The sequence below is a fragment of the Artemia sp. Qi Xiang Cuo genome, chromosome 6 (assembly GCF_049724085.1).
Source record: "Artemia sp. Qi Xiang Cuo chromosome 6, ASM4972408v1, whole genome shotgun sequence".
Taxonomy (NCBI): domain Eukaryota; kingdom Metazoa; phylum Arthropoda; class Branchiopoda; order Anostraca; family Artemiidae; genus Artemia; species Artemia sp. Qi Xiang Cuo.
The window spans coordinates 79,864,258-79,880,924 of record NC_142799.1 but is presented as its reverse complement, the minus strand read 5'-3'; the positions used below and the strand labels follow the sequence as shown (position 1 = coordinate 79,880,924).

Sequence of the window (16,667 nt, the reverse complement as noted above, 5' to 3'; positions counted from 1 at the left end):
CTTTGGCCCACAAAGGCGAAATTGGCTTTGTGGGGGTCTAAACTTCTGTATTTTTTTTCTGTGTTTCTTTCAAATAAATTGATTGATTGAATTGAGTGATTGATTGATCTAAAAGCTGTTGATGAGTTGTTAAGAAAATGCAAAACTGCTTTTTTAGTAGAAATTAATGTCTTAAAGGAACTACATTATCAAATATAGGCTCATTACCTCAAAATTATCCCTTTTGTCTTTGTGCATAAATTTTTAACTACTTGACTAGTATGTGTTATACTTCAACACAAGGTTCCTTTGACGCTCATCCTTTGTCTTCTTTGATGGCCGTTTTCATTTAAGTATTTAATAAAAAAAAAGCTTCTCAACTGAAATTAAGGAGCATTGTCAAAAGTTTAAACGAACAGAAATTAATACGTATTTGAGGGGGTTTTTCCCCTCCACAGTTCGTCTATTTTTGTGCTAAAGTTTTTTTTTAGAACATTTAGAAAAGCTTATTATTCGAATTAAATGGCCCTTGTGTTTCAGGAGTCGTCATTAAAGCAATGGGACATAAAGTCAAACTTTAGCGAAAAGAATGAGGTAATGAGGAGGGGTCAGTCCCCCTCATAAACGTAATTATTTTCGTTCGTTTTAAGTTTTAATGTTGCCCCTTACTTTCATTTGAAAAAACTAGTTTTTTCTCAAATTTGATTTCTGCCCGTTTTTAAACAATACAGGTAAATCCGGCTCCCTCTCCATGGAAAATTCCTTCCCCTCACGGAAAATCCCTCCATAAAAGTTTTTACCAAATAAAATACTGCCACCCCTAGCCAAGAAAATTCACCACGACAATTATATTCTAGCTGATATCCCCCCCTCCCAGGAAATTTCTTGCGGACTCCGGGTGAAAAAATTTTCTTAACGCACTTTAATTTAAAAAAGATTTTAAATTTCTGTTTTTTTTTCTATGATATAGGAAATTGCCTCCTCCGTGGAAAAGTTTTCCCGTAAATGCTCTGCCCCCTAGTAGAAATTTGATCCCGCAGAAAATTCCCACTGGAGAATTTATCCCGTAGTAAACTCACCAATGGAGAATTTTCTTGTGACAAATCCCCCCCCCCCTCTCCTAAGGAAAGATACTCTAGACAACTCCAACCCGGTAAAAATTTTCCCTGGACAATTCAACTTAACATCTCAACATGTAAAAATGAGTCGACAAAGAGAAAATGACACTAATAAGAAGAAAATTGTATAGAAAAGTTTCCCCTCTTAAATTCATCCCTCGGAACCTTCCTCACCTTGGAAATTTTTCCCCGTGGTAAATCCCTCCAGCAAAAAAAAACTCAGCCTCTTCCCCCCTCCTCTGAAAAAAAGCATGCATATTTCCCAATAAGAAATACTATACGTAAACAATGGGCAAATTTTTTAACTGAAACAGCTTTCCTCAGGGTCTGTGGGGGGGGGGGGTCAAGTTATCTCCAATGGCATAGTTATTAGGTATTCAACTATAGCCTACTCAACTAAATGGCTATCTAAAAATCCGAACGGATGGCTTAGAGGAAAAGGTCGTAGGAGGAGGGCTAAATGCCCTCAAAACTTTTTGGTTACTTAAAAAGGGCTCTAGAAGTTTTAATTTCCATTCGAATGAGCCCTTTCCCGATATTATGGGATTATTGTTTCGATGCGAACACACTGGGGAAAACAAACAAATAAACACGCATCCGTGATCTTTCTTTTGGCAAAAAATACAAAATTCGACACTTTTGCAGATGGGAGCTTGAAAGTTTTACAATATGGTTCTCGGATGCGCTGAGTTTGATTGTGTGATTTTCATCCTCTCCGTGGAAAAATCCCTCCAGCAGAAAACTCACCCCCTTAAAAATGTATCCATATTTCCCAATAACAAACACTACATAAACAATGGGCAAATTTTATAACTTGACAAATTTAAGACCTTTGCTCAGGGTCTGTGGGGGGTCATGTTATCTGCAATTGCATAGTTATTGAGTTTCAACTATGCTGAACTAAATGGATATCTAAGAATTTTGATCGGACGACGTTGAGGAAAAAGGGGTAGGAGGGGGGCTAATTGCCCTCTATTCTTTTTGGTTGTTAAAAAAGAGCACTATAAATTTTCATTTGAATGAGTCCTTTCCCGATATTATAGGAATATTGGTTCGATGCGATCACCCTGGGGAAAACAAACAAATAAACACGCATCCGTGATCTTCTTCTGGCACAAAAAATATAAAATTTCACATTTTTGCAGATGGGAGCTTGAAAATTCCACAAGAGGGTTCTTGAATACGCTGAATCTGTTGGTGTGATTTTCATTAAGATTCCGTGACTTTTAGGGTGTTTCCCCCCTTTTTGAAGATTAGGCAAATTTTCTCAGGCTCGTTGCTTTTGATGAGTAACACTACAATTAATGAATCTTAGATATTTGGAATCAGTATAGCAAAGCAAATCTTTTGATATATCTATTGATATCAAAATTCCGTTTTTAGAGTTTCAGTTACTATTTAGCAATGTCACTCCTTACTTACAGCTTGTTTCCACGAAATGTTTGATAAAGGCTTAAATGAATCTTATTACAAAATGTATTTACCTGAAACCGATCATTTTTCATCTTCTTTGCTTAATTTTGGTGCAGGTGAGTAATATGCATAATCTGTCCGTGAGTCATATACGTGGAATAAAAAATTATTTCGACACTCATCTATTTCTTATTTGCTAGTACATTAGATAAACCTAGGAAACAATTCTTTAAAACTTAGATTAAATTATAAATATAACCACTTACCCAAAAGCCATCCTCCGTCTTCGTTTCTTAATCTGTATGCAATTTCCAAATATTTGTTATTATACATGTACTTTAAAAATCACCGCTTTTAATATACCACAGCATATATTCAAACAGTACAAGCATTCTCTTACCATAAATAACGTTTTAATCTGCTATGCTTGGAATACATAGATAATGTCAGTACTGAAAGCTTTTTAAGAAACTAAATTTAAAATATTACGTGTCTTTATATATACTTCATCATGACGTCACTCCCTTTCAAGTTACGACGTCATACGAATTCAGAAGGTGACGTCACTTTATTTTTGATGCTTGAAATTTCTCAAAAATTTTTTTATCAGAGTAATTACATTTGTCACTTGAAGCTTAATTTTACTATTGTTTAACGTCACTTTTTATCATAATTTGTCCTTTTGATCGTATTTCATGCTAGCAAATAGAACATTGATTCCTAAATGAAGTTTATATTGGAGATTGGTAATTTTAAAGCAACATTTTGAGCTTATAAGTCAATAAATAATTTAACTGTTGATTTAAATTTAATAAAGTAATTTAAACATATAATAAATGAAATAAAATAAATAAAATATTTAATGAAAGAATCTAAAAATAAATAAAATAAGATGTATAAATTATTTTAGATAATTTAATTTTATGATTTAACTGCTGATAGAAATACATTAAAAAGGAGACAAGTTTAGATAAAAACTTACTGCGTACTAGACTAATAAACCTAGATTGACTATCTAAATCTAATTATATTAATTCCAGGGAATGTCAAGAATGTTTAATTTTTAAATATTGTTATAATAAATGAGAAACTGCTTAAAGTATAGCCTACTTTGTTTTCAATAAAGCATAAATGACATTCTGGCCTTCAGAGGGTGTAGGGGGGTGGGGGTGGGGGTAGTCCAACTTTTATAGGTGGTAATTTATGTTTGTTAGAGTTTGATTTTTTATTCGGTTTAATTTGGGTTCGTTTTAGGATAAATCTATTCATCTACAACATTATCCGTTATCTTTGTTATTGATTGATTGTACAAACTTTTATCAAGCTTGTTTATTGCAATTAAAATTCTGGGTAAAATTTCAATATTCAAAATGTTTGATTAGCCTTAGATTTGTGGAATTATATTTTAATAATCTTTTTACTCTACCTCCCCCCTCATACGGCCTGGAAGTCAAGAATCACTTCATCTAGATTTGATTCCTTGATTGTCTGTCTTTGTTGAGGTTCCCGTAGCCCTGTCAACATGCCCTCGAATTTTCAAGCGGGTCAGCGAAAATCAATTTTTTTGCGCCAAGAACCAATACTACTACTAACTACTTACTGCAGCACCAAGCTGCTTGAGGCTAGCACAGCTCAGAGCCTCCCTCTTTAGACCATCCTAGGATCCTAGGAAGTTCCTATTTCCCTTATATCTTTTCTGACGACATCCTACCCCCATAATCGGGGACGACCTGCTTTTCAACTGGGATGACCTACTAAGAATCATTGCAGTAGAATCCCCGAATTTATTTTATGTCTTCATTATGGTCCTCTTTGTTCAGTCTACTTACCTTAAAAGTTCCGTGTCGACCGAACGAAATATTTTTTTTGCCTATCTTAAGATGTCAAGGGTCATTACGAACCATTTTTTTCAAAATATTTTTTCTTCTTTGGGTTGTTTTCCCGATAAATTGCAAGCCCCCTGAGAAAAACACGAATTCACACCTGTTTTGGGCATCACGAACCAATACAACAACATGTTTTTAATTATTTTGTCTTTATAGAGATCTTTTTTCGACATAACACCTTTAAATTAGGTGTTGTTTTCTTAGACCACACTGCCGTTCTAAGACGAACAAATAAACTTTCAAATGGGGATAAATTCATTTATTTAGACAGTGAAAAAACAGGTACAGAAGTCCAGATATTTCGGTCACATATACAGCGATCGTCTTCAGTAGAAAAACTAAAATAATAAAATTGAAAATAGCATATTTATACCCAACAAAAATTCAAATGGGGATAAATCCATTTCATTATTATTTATTTATTATATTATATATTCAATTTTATTATTTTAGTTTTTCTACTAAAGGCGATCGCTGTATATGTGACCGAAATATCTGGACTTTTGTACCTTTTTTTCACTGTCTAAATAAATGAGATTTATCCCCATTTGAAAGTTTATTTGTTCGTTATAGAGATCTCTATGGCCCTGTCTCCATGCCCCAATATTGAACTACCAAGGATAATAAAAATCGAACGTGATTGTTTTGATTGGTTAATTGAAGACTCAATTAACCAATATGCATCTACATCTTAAAAAAATCAGGAAATATCGGGAATGTATTTCTTGATGAAAAAGACCTTTATTTGCAGTTATGCAGGTTTTAGTAGTAGTGGCTGCCAAATGTAAAAGAATTTCTGCCAAAAAATTCAGCAAGAAAATTCGGACGATTTTGGATTGAAGCCCCCCCCCCCCTGGGCCCCCAAGATTTTTTCTGTCGCGCTCTTTCCTTGTTTTTTTCTTTTTTTTTCACTCTATTTTTTAGAATAAATTCGTGAATTTGGTCAAATTTTGGCACCTTTTCACATTGCCCCTCCCAAAAAATTTTGCTCCCTGTCGCCCTTGTCTTACCCCCCCCAAGATTTTGCTCTAGATCCGCCCCTGCGCCAGTATGGTCTACAGGACTTCCTTAGGGAATTTGTAAATATCTATATAAATATGCAGTTCTGCAAGTTTCAGGGCGGGGAATTTTTTTGGCACCTATTGGTGCATAAGTTTGTTGTGTACATTTTCCTTCCCGGGGAAGATTGTTTGCCTCTTCTTAAGGGCTGATATGCAACTATGAAATGAGCTTAAAAAAATATTGAATTAAACAGCTTAAGATGGTGCTTTGTCTTACGAGGTGTAGTTTTTACTGCGAATCGACAGATTGTTAGTATTTTATTATTACGGACGAAAAGCGTTGTCAAATTTAAATTAATTAGTTCTAATTATTTATTTTTGCGGTTCAACATTGAAACACTGAAGAAAGTTTGACAATGTCCTAAAAACTTCGTAATTTTAAATCGGCTACAAGGAGAATCCAAAAAAAATCGCGGCTTTCTGACATGGAATGATAGCAAGTCGTGTTTCATTGCTGTATTAAAAACCTACAAGAAAATGCAAATATGTCGCCAAAAATTGGATAGGGAATATAAGACTTAAGTTGTACCCGACACTGCTTGCATGGCCGGTTGGTTTGGAGTTTATCAGAGACGAAACGAACTCAAGGGCTATGTTTGTGCGTCGCGAACCGATAGAGCCAAAATTAGTGTTTTTTTTTATTCTAAGCTATGTTTGCTTTTTTTAATTGAAACCAATTGATCAGGGGTAATGATTTTTGTGGCTCATTCCCAGGCCCTCGAAACTTACTGTTTTTCAAATTTCAAATTGCAACAAATAACTTGTTGGCCCTATAAATTTGCAGGCAAACCAATTTTTTTTTATTTTTTTTTTATTTTGGTGGATTGGGTTCATCTTGGCCTAGGAACTTATGGATTTAATTTTCAAACCATTCGAAAACCATTTTCAATCAATCTTTCTTGTCTACTGATGTCTTCTTTGCCAAACAACTTTTGGATTTAACTTTTGAGCTACTCAGTTTATTTTTGCTTTTTTTCGGGCCCATTTTTAGGGGTACCATGCCCTTAAACTAATTTTGTATTAGGTTCTTCTTGGCCTTTGGACTTGCAGCTGCAAGTCTGAAACAGATCCGGTACTGCAAGGTTGTGGCCATCCACGGCCCCCTAATCCTCTCACTCCAAGCCAAAATGTGTGGTTCCCTTAGCCCAGGCAATAATCCTTGAACATTTCGAACCAGTCTAAAAGATGTTGGCCTTTATTTGGACTGCAGTGTTGAGGGAACCCGTGTCTCCAAACTATTTATTTTGTAATTAGAGTCCTCTTAGGTAGGGTCCTACAGTCTTCATTTTCAGGCGAGCAAAGATTTTTTTCTGATCCAAATTTTTGGGGGCTACTGTATCCAACCCAATTTTTCCGTGCACTAGGGTCCCTCTGCCAGGAGTGTGAGTTTCAAGTCGTTCGAAGAAAAATATTTTCCCTTTTCTGAGAGAACCAATGTTTTCATATTTTTTCTTTTTTTTGTTCGTCTGGATCTTATTGACGCTGGAAAATACGGAAATAAATTTTAAGCCGATCAGGAAACAAACTCTTCGGATCTTTTTTTGGAAGGAGGGGGGAGGGCAGTGGCTGCAAATTTTATCGACGCTTTAGGTTCCTCTTGGCCCAAGAACTTACAGTTGTAAGTTCAAAACTGACCAGAGAACAGATTATCCAAATGGCCTATTTCATCGCATCCTAATACCCTTCTCTCTTCCTGCAAAACGTTTGCCCCCTTGGCCTAGGATACAATTCTTGGAAAATTTTAATTCAACCTCAAAAAAACCTGTACTTCAACTAAAAAAAATTGGCCTTTTGTCAGGACGCATTTTCAAAATAACCAAGTTTTTTTTTTCTTTAAGTTTGGGTTCTCATGACCTAGACTTAAGGATAAAGTTTCAAGCCAATCGAAAAATTGGCCCTTTTTGGAGCTCCACTTTTTGTGGCTCTTGCTTTCAAACTAAACTTGTTTTGTTCATTCGGACCCTATTGGAACGGGGGATTACAATTTTAAGTTTCGAGCCGTTCAGGAAGAAATTTTTTGCTTTTTGTCGGATGCTATTCTGGGGACCAATATTTTGTTTGGAACTTTTTTCTTCTGCAGTTATGTCCCCTTATCTGAAGTACTTTATGGATTTCGAGCCACTTGGCTAAAAGGTTTGGGCCTCTTTTCAAGTTTTTACGACCACTTTCATTTGAAATGATCGGGGGGGGGGGAAGAGAAGAAATGATACATAAACAGTGCATAGCTCTTTTCATAAGAATTGCTAAAGCGTTGCCTTTGAAAAGCTTTTATGAGTTATTATAAAATTCACCTACTTCGAAATTATCATTTTCATCTTCGTTGTTACCATTACTCTCTTAGATAAGGAAAAAATAATACACGGAGGATATATGCTTGTTACTCCTGCCCCATATTGGACACATTTTGATAAATTCATAGATTGATGGTCTGAAATGGCTCCCCTTTATTTACCTCAGCTTACATCGGAATATTGTAAATATTCACTTACCAGAAATTGAACTTCGGTCAGCTGTTTACAAAATCCGTACACCACTTTCTTGTTGGCCGTAATATATATTTGCCTGGTGAGCACTTTTAAGAAACTAAATTAGTGTACATATTTCGTCTATATATACTCTCGTATGACGTCATCCTATTTTGTATTACGATGTCGTGAAAGTAGAGAATATGACGTCATTGATTTTACATTTCTTCTTAACTATCTCATAAAAATCTATAATATCCTTCAACTAGGGTATTTGTGCTTGTATTTTTTAAAACTTTCATTAAGCTTTTAACTGCTTCACTTACCCAAAAGAGACGTTTCTCCATACTCATGGCTTAATATTGCTGCATTTGTCAATTATGTGTTATTACTCCTATATGCAAGAAAAAGATAATCTGAAGTTTATCGTTTTTCGGTCTTGGTAGTGCATGACATGAAGCTAGAAAATAAAAAAAAATTATATAAATAAAACCTTCAACGAAACATATTATAAAATTCACCTGAAACTTATCCTTTTTATCTTCGTCGCTTAGTTTTAAATAACATAACTAATATGGATTTTTAGTGACACTAATTCTCTTTTTTGAGAAAACTTTTTCTTGCATCCCCATCTTGTCAAAACTTCAACAAGATAATCACTTATAATAGCCTAAAACCTAGCCTTTAATTAAGCTATAGTGGAACTCTCTAGAATGCATAATTAGGTAACAAGATAGGTTCGATTTTTTTTTTTTTTTACTATTGGTGTCAAGTTACCACATGCCACAGTAATGAATCTTTGTTTAAAATTTTAGAGTTCATTGATGTTGGCAAGCCTTCAAGAGCCTTGGAAACCCTTTATGATGTACTTAAATCAAAACGAAATAGGACAGCACCGACTGACAAAATCCTTGAGCCTATTATGCTCAAATACTTGGAACTATGTGTTGAGTTGAAAAAGTCTCACTCTGCCAAAGAAGGTCTGTTCCAGTATAGAAATATGTGCCAAACAGTAAGTATAGTACACTAAAATGTACCTTGAGCTCATTGACATTTATTGGGGTAGGAGTCATCTCAATTCATAAAACAACCAACCGATATCTACTAAATATAACTTACTAGTCTTACTTTTTGCTATAGGGTTCATTTTTGACGAAATAATATTTACTGTTGACGTGAAACCTGATTGCAATTCATTTCCTCCTTTTCTTGCAGATAAAACAGGAAGCATAAATTATGTTTTAGAACTGGAAGAGAAGTAGGGACAGGGGTAGGAAGAGGAGGAGGTAAAACACACCTTTAAAGAACCTCTGTCTCCTCTTTGATTTTAACTGTTTTTGTATGGTTGTTTTCTGAGTAGGTGCACACTGAGCTCCCAGTTTTTCTTTCTTATTTCTTTTGAGTTCCTTTTTTCCTTCTTATTTCATTTGGGCTCCTTTTTTACCCTTTTGGCATTGCAGAAAGTTTAGCAAAAATATCCCAACAAATAGAAGGTGAGAGTAGAGTAGAGTAGAGTAGATGAGAGTAGAGTAGAGTAGAAGGTGATATTAATAAAAACAGGGCTTAGGATTTGAATCCCACATGTGACATATTTTTGCTAGTTCAAGCTACAATTATAATTGTACATTACAATTATTAAGACCATTTCCTTTTTTGGGTAAAACTAGCATTTGCGGATCAAAATATTGATTAACGGTGGTTTTGTGTGTTATTATTCTTGTTTATAGAAGTTGTCCAGCTCACTTTGCTGCTAGTATATAAATGATAATAGTAACAATATTTATTTATTGGCCCTTACTCGTACAAAGGAAGAACAGAAATAGAGTACGAAATAAGTAAAAACAAACAAGAATTCAAAAATCAGAGTGAAAAGAAGAGAAATAAAATAGTTATTACATCACTTGCACTCAAGTAAAAGTGTCAACAAATTTACAATTGTTTCTTTGTGGTTGTAGGTTCAGATGGTGACGGTTCAATTGTGTCTACCATGTTTGCAAACCCAGAAAGTAAGGGTTTCTCTCGCAAAGTAGATATCTTAGCAACAGCTTTTAGTATCCGTAATAAATAAATCCAAGTTTAGATCTATCAGTTTGGGTCTACCAACCCCATAAAGGTGATCCGTTAACAAGATGGGGAGTCGCTACATTTGAACATAATTTTGCCAAGATCTTCCTATTCAGTGTAATTTTAATGAAATAAGTTTTCTGGAGCTCAAACGTATACTCTTTGTGATATTTTCAATTGTCAGTTTGTTTGGCCAAAACATACTTTCATGATTTACTTATATCCGTAGAGGGCGCAGCACTGAACTTATCTGAGACTGAACACTGGGACCAACACTTTATATCCTTTTGACAGGTACTCAATATACTCTTGTAGCAATACAAGGCTGCAACTTAACATCAACAATTCATTTGCATAAGAGAGACTCAGGTCTGAAAGATATATGCTAAGTCCTTTCGCAATACTCATAGCTACAGCTACATAGTTACATAATAATAATAATAATAATAATTTATTTGGACCCTCTATACATACAAAAATTGCACTAAGAGGAGTATGGAAAAAGAAATTTATAAACACTTATAGGCACTATATAAACAAAATATAAACAAGTATATTCACAAACACTAGAAAAAAGAATACACTAACAATGACTCACAAAACGATTACGGAAAATCTAGGACTGACTGAGATCGCTGTCTGAATCTCCCTTCTAAAACATCCATCTTATCACATATCTGAAAAACACCATAACGTTTGGAGATATAACAGTTACGGGACCAAATAGGAACACGAAGAAAATATTTACAAAATTTGAAAAAGACAGACCCAATTTGTTGACGTTCAGACGTGGTAAAATATTTCCATATTGGCATAAGAAAAAATACATGGGGAGCAAAAAAGAAGTTATAAAGCTGACCACGCTTTTTTTTTGTAAAATTGACATTTAACTCTATAAAAACGTCCATAGGACTTTCTCAACTTCTCTCTCAACACATTTATTGTTAATGACCTTGTTGTTCTAATTAAGGTCCTGAATGCAAGTCCAAGGTACTTGAGGGGAAGCAGTGGCAGAAATTGAATCAGGGCCAACCTGAATTTTTGAATGGGGAGGGTGATGACAACCAAAAACGAGAAATTCAGTTTTAGCAGAAGCGAATGACAGCCCGATGTCAAACAGCCTGGCTTAGAGGCTATTCACCGCAGCTTGTAGCGATTGCAAATCATTAGACAGAAGGAGAATATTATCCGCGTACGACAGGTGACTTGCGTCAATGGATGGCTCGATAAGAAAATGCGGTATTCTGCGGGATGCACAGCGGATGGCATTGTTAAATATTGCAGGACTTAACACTGAGCCCTGTTTTGCTCCACGACGCACAGAAATATAGTTTATATAGCTATTAGTATAACATAGCTGTTAGTTTTAAACTAATGGTTTGAAACAACAAATGCTACCCGAGCAAAGCCACGGGTGAGGGAATTCAGAAAAAAAAAATACGCCCCATAAGGTCTGTTTTAAACGATTTGGTATCTTCAAAAACTATCGTTTTTTGCTTTATAGTTCAAATCTATCAAATGATAAAATTTGTTTTTTTTTATAGTATGAGTATATTTGAAGTAAAAGTCCATATAAAATTACGGCATCCTTTGCTCCTTTTTTATTATCAAGTCTTCCTTTATAAGTAAAAAAAAAAGAAGAAAACAATGCTCGTAGTTACAGCTACATACTTGCATAATTATAGTCAACATATTAAATAGCACAGTATATACATTTGTGTAAAACTACAAATAAGCCTAATGGGACCACTAAATTCTCTGTGAGCCATCCGAATTCACGTGCAGCTTGACGAGTACCACATACACAAGGGCGCTACTATGCGTGTTTTAAAATCATACTCAAGTAGTTATAGATAAATCTGAGATTGCACTGTCAAGTGAAAAGTAGCAGAAACATATATACTAAACATAAATAGGGAAGAACCTGGATCTCTTTTTTATAATTTGATTGGGTAGTCTGTGTACAAATGTACAACTGGCGTTTTAACGAAAACCCAATTGCCGGTAGTCAATCCTGCATTTCTCCGCGTTCACGGGAAAAAGCAGAAACTCCAAAATCTTACTCAAGTCCCTAGATAGAGTGATTAGCCTATGCTTTCTACATTGATTTTTATTTGTATCCTTTTGTTACATTCAACACATTACCAGCAGAAAATAACTGGAGAGCTGTCCTACTATCAACACACATCTGGAGCATAAGGATAAGACGGTCAAAAAAGAAGGTTTGAACCATGACGCAAGTGGTCAGGGCAAACAGCATTAAACCCGGTGCTTTTCTGCATTTGCAGCTTTTTCGGAATGCGGAATACGGACGACTTTGAAGTGATAAAACTGTTTCGCGCTATCAAAGGGGGCTATATTTTCTCTGCTAGAGACTTATCACTATGCAGTTCCGATTTGAGTCTTTTGACCTGAATATAGTTTTTCCTGAACTGAACCAGAACATAATTTGCTCTTTATTGAAAAAAAATACAAAAATATTTAATATAATTTAAATATTTAATATTAAAAATATTTAATATTAAAATATTTAATATAAAAATATTTAATATTAAATATAATTTTTTAATAAATACAAAAATATTACACATTCAAGAATGAATATTATTATATATATATATATATATATATATATATATATATATATATATATATATATATATATATATATATATATATATATATATATATATATATATATATATATATATATTTATAATAAATAATTTATTTTTCACTCACTATAAACAACAAGATAAAAGTAGAACAATGAATTAAATAAAGACTAAAATAAAACATAAAATGAGATAAGAATTCCATTTTAAAAATTCTAGAACAAAAACATGGGGTAAGACCATGAAATGGCTGAAACTTTGAAATAGCAGCCTCGGATAACTCTTCATGTTACAGGGGCAGTTGTGCCGTTATATCTGGAGCATAAAAATTCCTATTCTTATACCATTATTGCAAATAAAGTAAAAATTTGAAATACCGAAAATGGTTCTAGGTGTTTACCCCCCCCCCCTCGCGGAAAATACCCCCTGGTAATACTCCTTCATGGAAAATAAGGTTTTCCAAATTTGAGAATTTTATTTTAGTTTAATTTTTTAATTTCCGTAGGAGGAAGGAATTTTGGAACTTGTGTATTATGCGTCACTCACTCAAGTTTACGCTGTGTAAAATTCGAGAACACACCGGTTTTTCTGTTAGTTTATTCGTTACTTTAGAAATACTTTTGGGCTATAGATTTGCACATTAGGATGGAGGGGGGGGGTAAAGCATAGTGGGTCTGCATGCAAAATGTGTTTGGTAAAATTAATGTAGTTTTATGATGATCGCTGATCAAAGTTTATGTTATTTATGCCTTTCATTTCTGTTATTTTACTGTGTTTATGGCCGTATATTTGGCTTTAAAATACACTTATTTATCTATCTATCTAATATGCAGAATAAAATCGACTCTTTTTCCACGATTTATTTTCTCTGAATGTTGATAAGTGTGAGTTCCTCTCTATTGATGTTAACTTAGTTGTCAAAACTTTTCTAGACCATTTTTGGATACATTAGATGGTTGGGAATCTCGATTACAAGTAATTCACGATCCTTTCGGTTGCTTAAAGTTTCTGGTGCTCTTTAACCTTCGGATTCGGTATTCAAAAATTGTCGCTAACAGGAGGAAATATAACTGCAAAACACTAGGGAACTGTACTCGACCTACTGCAACCCATCTGTCTTATCTTTATTTGGTTTGTTTAAAACTTTCCACAAAAAAGATATCTCAGCTCCCCGCTCAGCGTATTTTCGGTGGTGGCCGGCGTTTACCTCCCTTCCCCCCGCGGAAAATACCCCCCAGCGGAAAATATCCCCCCCCCCCCGCGGAAAATGCCGCCCCCGGAAATTACCAGTCGATTGCAACAAAATCGACAGAATTAGAAAGCCCATTCCGTGTACGACTAATCAAAAGAATATCATCCGTCTAAGCTAGGTATGAGGCCTTAGAATTTTCTAGAAAGCAAGTAGTTGGAAGACTATTTAATACATTAAAAACATACAGTCCAAAAATAGAAGGAGAATATACAGCAACAAAAACAAGATCCATTCATAATAAAGTGGCCTATTCATTAGTACAAGTGGATGCAAATTTCTGCATATTAATTTGATTATTAAGTTCTGGTGAGTTGAAGTGCAATTCCTACGCACAGGAAAAAGTTGCAATGTTTCTTATATAAAAACTGAGTTACAGAGTGGAATGATTTAAAGAAACTAAAAAATTTATGTCTACTCAAACCTCTGAAAAATCTAATTCCTCCGATTTCACTTCCTGATTCATCAATCAATCACTCATAAAAAGTAAATTGTAGCCCACATGGAATAAAAGAACGAACTTAATATCCATAATATTGTTATATGGCAAAAAAGTTTGAAGAAGATTTGAATTGCACATCCTAGTGTATCAAATTATATTTTCGTCTTATGTGCCTTACTTCAAGCATACTAGAATATGTTTTGCAGCTGTAATAAGAATATTTCTTACATAATACCGAACAGATCCGAAGAAGCAAGCCTTCAAAAGGCTCATAGAACTGATAGACTATTTGAATTACCCTTACTCCATGCCTTCCTACCCTAGGATGGATGATCTACTATCTATCAATAAGCGAAATTAAATTATTTTTATACAATTCTAAAAACGGGTGATGCGAGCTTTGCCTCTCACTGAGACTATCTGTCTTGGCTTTACTCCAATTAGCCATGACTCTCATCACGGTTGATTTTAATTCAAATTCACTGCTTTTAGCAGCTTCAATTGTATTTAAGCGAGAGTAACCAAACAAAGTTGGTAGTTCGTTACAAGTAAAACAAACGTGATAATGCAGTTAATGCTTCCTTTTCGATTTATCATTTCTTCCCAGAAATACTTTGTTTTAGTATTCAATGAACCTTTGGATTTTCTCATCTTCTATCATGTCCTATCAAGTGATTTCGGGCAGTTAGACATTACAGTTGAGCATGAAATTTGTTTGCTGACTATCATATTCTTGAAAAGAGCTTTCTTGAGCTACTTGATAGGCTTCCATATACTGCTAGAATATTATTTCCTGTACAGATACTATTTAGGTTTTAAACCTAATTTTGTGGCAGGCAAGGCTTGAGTATCTTCTGTTGCAACATTGGTTATGAATCAGTCCCCAGCGTGTAAGTCAAGATAGTTTCTGCTCAGCATTTCAGATTGTAGAGTAAATTCATTTTAAACGGTTCGTCGTAACGAACTGTAAGTAAGGAGCGACCCGGCTCAATAGTACCCGAAACTCTAAAAAACGGAATTTTAAGACTAATAGATACTTCAAAAGATATCAGATCTTTATTCTGATTTCAAATATATAAGTCTCATCATGTTTAGTTATACCCATCAAAAGTTACGAGCCTGAGAATATTTGTCTCATTTTTGAAAAGAAGGCGAAACACCCCTTAAAAATCATAGAATCTTAATGAAAATCACACTAACAGACTCAGCGTATTAGAGAACCCTACTGTAGAGGTATCAAGCTAAGTGAATTTTGTACTTTTTTGCCAGAAGAAAGATCATGGATGCCTGTTTATTTTATTTATTTATTTTGTTTTTTCCCAGGGGTGATCGTATCGACCCATTGGTCCTAGATTATCGCTAGAGTGCTCTTTCAAACAGATATTAGACGTTCTAATGTCCTTTTTAAGTGACCGAAAAAATTTGAGGGTAACTAGGCCCCCTCCCAAGCTCATTTTTCCCAAAGCCACCCGATCAAAATTTGGAGATAGCCATTTTTTTCAGCAGAGTCGAAAAATGTGATAGCTATGTCTTTGAGGATGACTTAATCCCCCACAGTCCCCGGGGGAAGGGCTGCAAGATGTGAACTTTGCCCATTGTTTACATATAGTATTGGATATTGGCAAGTATACAGACGTCTTCAGGGGTGATTTTTTCTGGTTGGGGGTCAGGGGGAGAGGTTACGTGAGATGATCTTTCCATGGAGGAATTTTTCATGAGGGAAGGGAATTTTCTATGGAGATTTCCCAGCATTGTTTAAAAAACGATCGGAAATTAAATATAAAAATCAGGTTTTTCAACTGAAAGTTAGGAGCAACATTAAAATTAAAAGGAACAGAAAACATTACGTATATGAGGGGATTGCCGCTCCTCAATAGCTCGCTCTTATGCTAAAGTTTTTTTTTAACTTTTAAAAGAGGTTTTTATTCTAATTAAACAGCCTTTGTGATTCAGGAGTCATTCTTATTTAACTGGAACAAAAATCGAACTTAGGTTATTGTAAGGTTATTATTAGTTAAAAGAGAAAAACTAATATGCAAATTTCGTTTTAATTATTCATATGCGGTGAACCATCTTCAAAACCTGCATTAATTTTAAAATATTCATAAATAAAATAAAAAAAAAAAAAAATTTTTGAACTGAAAGTAAGGAGCGACATTAAAACATAAAAACGAACAGAAATGATTCCGTTTGTGAAAGGGGCTGTCCCCTCCTCGCGCCCCGCTCTTTACGCTAAAGTTTCACTCTTTCTCACAACTCTTCTTTTTAAAACAATAAAAAACTTAAGCGTAAAGAGAAAGGGACAGCCGTTTTCCAGGGGCGAATCTACAACATTTTCATTGGGGGACAAAAAGGGTCTACTTTTGGATATTCAA

General features: G+C 34.6%; 1 protein-coding gene across 1 annotated transcript in view; it reads left to right on the top strand.

Annotated features, from left to right (window-relative positions):
- The window catches only part of eIF3a (eukaryotic translation initiation factor 3 subunit a), a 107,097-nt gene that overhangs the window by 21,036 nt on the left and 69,394 nt on the right, over positions 1 to 16,667 (top strand). The window contains exon 2 of the mRNA XM_089091240.1: positions 8,738 to 8,934. Within this exon, the coding sequence (XP_088947366.1) occupies positions 8,738 to 8,934 (197 nt within the window). The remainder of the gene's footprint in view (positions 1 to 8,737; positions 8,935 to 16,667) is intronic.